This window comes from Larus michahellis, chromosome 4, assembly GCF_964199755.1.
Source record: "Larus michahellis chromosome 4, bLarMic1.1, whole genome shotgun sequence".
In the NCBI taxonomy this organism is placed as follows: domain Eukaryota; kingdom Metazoa; phylum Chordata; class Aves; order Charadriiformes; family Laridae; genus Larus; species Larus michahellis.
In genome coordinates, this window is record NC_133899.1 from 65,625,913 (window position 1) to 65,630,491 (window position 4,579).

The following is a 4,579-nucleotide window of genomic DNA, read 5'->3' on the forward strand; positions in this document are numbered from 1 at the left end:
CTTTGGCAGCCAGCATGGGGGGAATGCTGGCCGGGGCAAGGAGCCCCCGGCAGCACAGGGACCTGGGGTGCCTGCCCCAGGAGGAGGCAGCCCACTGGCCGGTGCTGAGTTGGTGAGAGGCAGCACTGGCCCCCGCGGGTCCTTTCCCAGGGAGCGGTGCGGGCCGTGAGCTGCGGCAGTCCTTGGCTGTCCCCTCTGCTCTGACGGGCAGCTCAGAAATAGCAGCTGGCCCAGTTCTCCCGCCCCCGTGGCCCAGATCTCTAAGAACGGAGGTTGCTCGCGCAGCAACAGCAACAGCAGCAGCAGCAGCATCAGGCGCTGCATTTAGCCCATGAGCTCAAACAGCGGGAGAGGCTGCCAGCAGGATCCCAGCCTGGCTGGGTGACGCTCCTGCTTGGAGACTGCGCTGCAGGCTCTGTTTGTTGCTGTAAACACGCTCGCTGCTGCAGCTTCCCTGTTACTATCTATAGCCGCGATCTCTTGGCTCCCGTGCAAGGCGAGTCTGCGGTCTGGCTCCCAGCTTAGCCTGACCTGAGCCAGGGCTGCCTGACATCCCCGTCGTGGGTGGGTGTCTCCGGGCTTCGCTGCAACAAGGATCAAAACAAAACCCAAACTGGAGGAAAGGACGAGCCTCACCCCTCGCTCCTCGACGGTGGTTTCCCGGTGGCCCCTTGCCCGTGCCCTTGGCGGGCGCCCCAGCACTCCCAGGACGCCGCTCCCCAGCTCTCCCGACCTTCCTGGGGGGCTGTGGGCCCCCCCAGGCTTCCCTGGCAGGGCTTCCCAGCGCCCCGTGCCATTCCCCTCGCTCGCCACTGTAGCTCTGTGTCTATCGTAGACAAGCGATTAGTGCCACGTAACGCCCTCCTGGCTGCGGGGAAGGGGGTGGGTCAGCCTCTCCGCACCCGGGCCCCGCCGCGTCCCCGTGCCCACGCACCGGGGTTTTACTTTGCGGTGCGAAGCCCGCGCCCGGCCCGCCGCGGGGCCCGGCCCTGCTCCGCCGCCTCCCTCGGAGCACCGCGCTCGGGGCTGCGGGGCGTGTGTGAGTGTGTGAGTGTGAGTGTGAGTGTGTGTGTGTGTGTGTGTGAGAGAGAGACACCCGCGGGGGCAGCGTTGGTGCGGGGTCCCGCCACGCGTGGAGGGAGGGGGGAGGTGGGGGGAGGTGGGGGGAGGTGGGGGGGGGGGCCGTCCCGTCGCGTCGCGCCCGGTCCCGTCCCGTCCCGTCCCGCGCGCCGCCCGCCGCACTTGGCTGCAGCCCTGAAGCGCTTCCCGTCAGTCACGCCCCCTCGCACAGGATGTATCCCATATAAGGATATCTGCGTCAGTGGGTTCCCGAGCCCGGCCGTACCACTCCTCGACGGGGGGGGGAACCCCGCCGCCTTACCCCCCCCTTTCACCTCGCGCCGCCCGCGGGGCTCTCCCCGTCCCGGCGGCCGCTTTCCGCCCCCGGTGGCGGCTCTCTCCGGCGGGAGGCGGCGGCGGGCGGCCCCGGGGGTGGCCCCGGGGGCGGCGCGGGGCGGGCGCGGGGCGGGCGGTTCCCCCCCGCGGGCGCGGGTGGCGCGTCCCGCGTGACGTCGCGGGAGGGTATAAAAGGGAGGCGCCGCGCGGTACTCCAGCAGCAGAGGCAGCCCCGGCGGTGGAGAGGAGAGACGCGCGGCGCGGACCGGACAGAGGGACGCACGCAGCCGGCCCCCTCCTCGTCTCCTCCCCAAGGGCACTCCGCCGCCACCGCATCGCCCCGCACCGCCGGCTTGCGCCATACCGAGCCGACGACATGATGTACCAGGGATTCGCCGGAGAATACGAGACGCCCTCCTCCCGCTGCAGCAGCGCTTCCCCGGCCGGGGACAGCCTCACCTACTACCCCTCCCCGGCGGACTCCTTCTCCAGCATGGGCTCCCCCGTCAACCCGCAGGTGAGGCGCCGGGCACGCCGGCTGCGCCCTCGCCGCGGGGCGGGAGCACTCGGGAGGGGGACGGGACGGGACCGCGGGACGGGAGCGGGTGGAAGCGGACGGGCTGCGACGACCTGCCCCCGGGTCGGGGACCGGGCGTGGGGAGCGTCCCCGGTGCCGCGGAGGGGCGGGAGGGGGGAGCCGTGGCCCGGGCCGCGCTCTGCGGCGGGTGTGTAAAGCGGCTTCATTGATAAAACGCGAGTTCATTGAGGAGACTCCGGAGCAGCGTCTGCGTCAGCGCGGACGTCAGAGATATTTATAACAGGCCGCTCTCGTGTGGAGCCGGCGCTGGCAGCGCGGCGCCGCGGCCGGCGCGGCCCCGGGGGCGGCGGGGAGCGGTCCGGGCGCCCCGCTGACGGCAGCCCCCCCCTTCCTTCTGTCCCGCAGGACTTCTGCACCGACCTGGCCGTCTCCAGCGCCAACTTCGTGCCCACGGTGACAGCCATCTCCACCAGCCCCGATCTGCAGTGGCTGGTGCAGCCCACCCTCATCTCCTCGGTGGCCCCCTCCCAGAGCCGCGGGCACCCCTACGGTGTGTCGGCGCCCGCCCCCGCCGCCTACTCCCGCCCCGCAGTGCTGAAGGCGCCGGGCGGCCGCGGACAGAGCATCGGCCGCAGGGGCAAAGTCGAGCAGGTGAGTGGGGACCGGGGTTATTGGCGGGGTATGGGGGGGGGGGGTGGGGGGTGTGTGTGGATGTGAGGGGCACGGCCGGCGGGCTGCCCCGGCCGGGGGGGGCACCGGGCTGGCAGCGGGACTGAGCGTCCTCTCTCTGCCCACAGCTGTCCCCAGAGGAGGAGGAGAAGAGAAGGATCCGCCGGGAAAGGAACAAGATGGCAGCGGCCAAGTGCCGCAACCGGCGGCGGGAGCTCACTGACACGCTGCAGGCGGTAAGTGCTGCCCGGCAGGCGGAGGGGGGGGGCGGGGGGGGAGAACCAGGAGGGGGAGGGTGGCAAGAAGGGGGGGGACTCCAGCCGGGGGTGACGCCGGCTCTGGCTGACAGCCCCGCTCTCTCTGCAGGAGACCGACCAGCTGGAGGAAGAAAAGTCTGCGCTGCAGGCGGAGATAGCTAACCTGCTGAAGGAGAAGGAGAAGCTGGAGTTCATCCTGGCAGCCCACCGGCCCGCCTGCAAGATGCCCGAGGAGCTGCGCTTCTCCGAGGAGCTGGCGGCTGCCACCGCGCTGGACCTGGGCACCCCCAGCCCCCCCGTGGCCGAGGAGGCTGCCTTCGCCCTGCCGCTGATGGCTGAGGCGCCGCCGGCCGTGCCGCCCAAGGAGACCGGCGGCGGCGGGCTGGAGCTCAAGGCTGAGCCCTTCGACGAGCTGCTTTTCTCCACGGGGCCGCGGGAGGCTTCCCGATCCGTGCCCGACATGGACCTGCCTGGGGCCTCCTCCTTCTACGCGTCGGACTGGGAGTCGCTGGGCGCCGGGACCAGCGGTGAGCTGGAGCCCCTATGCACCCCTGTGGTGACCTGCACCCCCTGCCCCAGCACCTACACCTCCACCTTTGTCTTCACCTACCCGGAGGCGGACGCCTTCCCCAGCTGTGCTGCCGCGCACCGGAAGGGCAGCAGCAGCAACGAGCCCTCGTCTGACTCCCTCAGCTCCCCCACCCTCCTGGCCTTGTGAGGGGCTCCAGCATTGACTGACCTGCCGGGCCCCCTCCCCTGCCCCTCCACCCCCCCACGGACTCGCCGCTGCGCCCCATGGGGCTCCCCAGGCCTGGGGAGGGCCCTGCCACCGCCACCCCCCACCCCCCCATCTGGCTGGGTGCCCCGGGGCCTGGCAGAGCGCCCTGTGCCGAGGCCTCGTACCTCTTCCAGAGATGTAGCAAATCGCATGGAATTTGTCTCGTCCCCAATGGCCCATCCATGAGAGCTGGTAGTCTGTAGCATGTCCCACATGGCTGGGTAGGTGACTCCCTCCCCTCCTTAGTATCACTAGCATTAACTAATTAATCTCTTGGTTTTAAATGATTGGAATTTAACCTGGTGCTGGGTATCTCCAACTCGTATCTAGTGCAGCTGATTAACAATAACTACTGTGTTCCTGGCAATATCGTGTTCTGATGACTTAGCAATGACCCATCTTACGTGGGGGGAAAGAGACTCTATTTTATTTTCTAGTAGGTAGATAAATAGCTATATCCATGTACTGTAGTTCTACATTGATGTTCATTGTAACTTTACTGATCATGCATTGTTGAGGTGGTCTGAATGTTCTGACATAAGTTTTCCATGAAAACGTTTTTATTGTGTTTTTAATTTATTTATTAAGATGGATTCTCAGATATTTATATTTTTATTTTATTTTTTTCTACCTTGAGGTCTTTTTTGACATGTGGAAAGTGAATTTGGATGAAACTTAAGCATTGTTTGCTTATTATTGTTCAGAGACATTGTCAATAAAAGCATTTAAGTTGACTTCTGGAGCTGTCCTTGTGTTACCTTTTGCATTGCTTCCCTGTGACCCTAAAGGGGTTCCCCAGCCTCTAATTTAGGCTGGGCTTTATAAACTGCAGACTGGTGCTGGCTGCCTGGGGCATAGGGCACATCGGGGTGGGAATACCAGTAAGGTCAGACCTGTCCTTGCCCTGGCATTAGTCAGGGCTGTCTGTGGCTACGCCCTTCC

The 4,579-nt window shown here is 66.4% G+C and overlaps 1 protein-coding gene across 1 annotated transcript; it reads left to right on the forward strand.

Annotated features, from left to right (window-relative positions):
* The first annotated feature begins 1,622 nt into the window (after nt 1-1,622).
* FOS (Fos proto-oncogene, AP-1 transcription factor subunit) lies at nt 1,623-4,371 on the forward strand. Its single transcript, XM_074585290.1, has 4 exons — nt 1,623-1,912; nt 2,339-2,584; nt 2,731-2,838; nt 2,969-4,371. Exons 1-4 carry the CDS (start codon nt 1,772-1,774, stop codon nt 3,575-3,577), a joined length of 1,104 nt encoding a protein of 367 aa, XP_074441391.1. The 5' UTR covers nt 1,623-1,771; the 3' UTR covers nt 3,578-4,371.
* Nucleotides 4,372-4,579: the final 208 nt, after the last annotated feature.

Excerpts from the sequence above, each read along its gene's own strand:
- FOS (XM_074585290.1), top strand. The coding sequence starts at position 1,772 with ATGATGTACCAGGGATTCGCCGGAGAATACGAGACGCCCTCCTCCCGC. Across the intron at positions 1,913-2,338 it reads GCTCCCCCGTCAACCCGCAG|GACTTCTGCACCGACCTGGC; the intron begins GTGAGGCGCCGG and ends TCTGTCCCGCAG. Across the intron at positions 2,585-2,730 it reads GCAGGGGCAAAGTCGAGCAG|CTGTCCCCAGAGGAGGAGGA; the intron begins GTGAGTGGGGAC and ends CTCTGCCCACAG.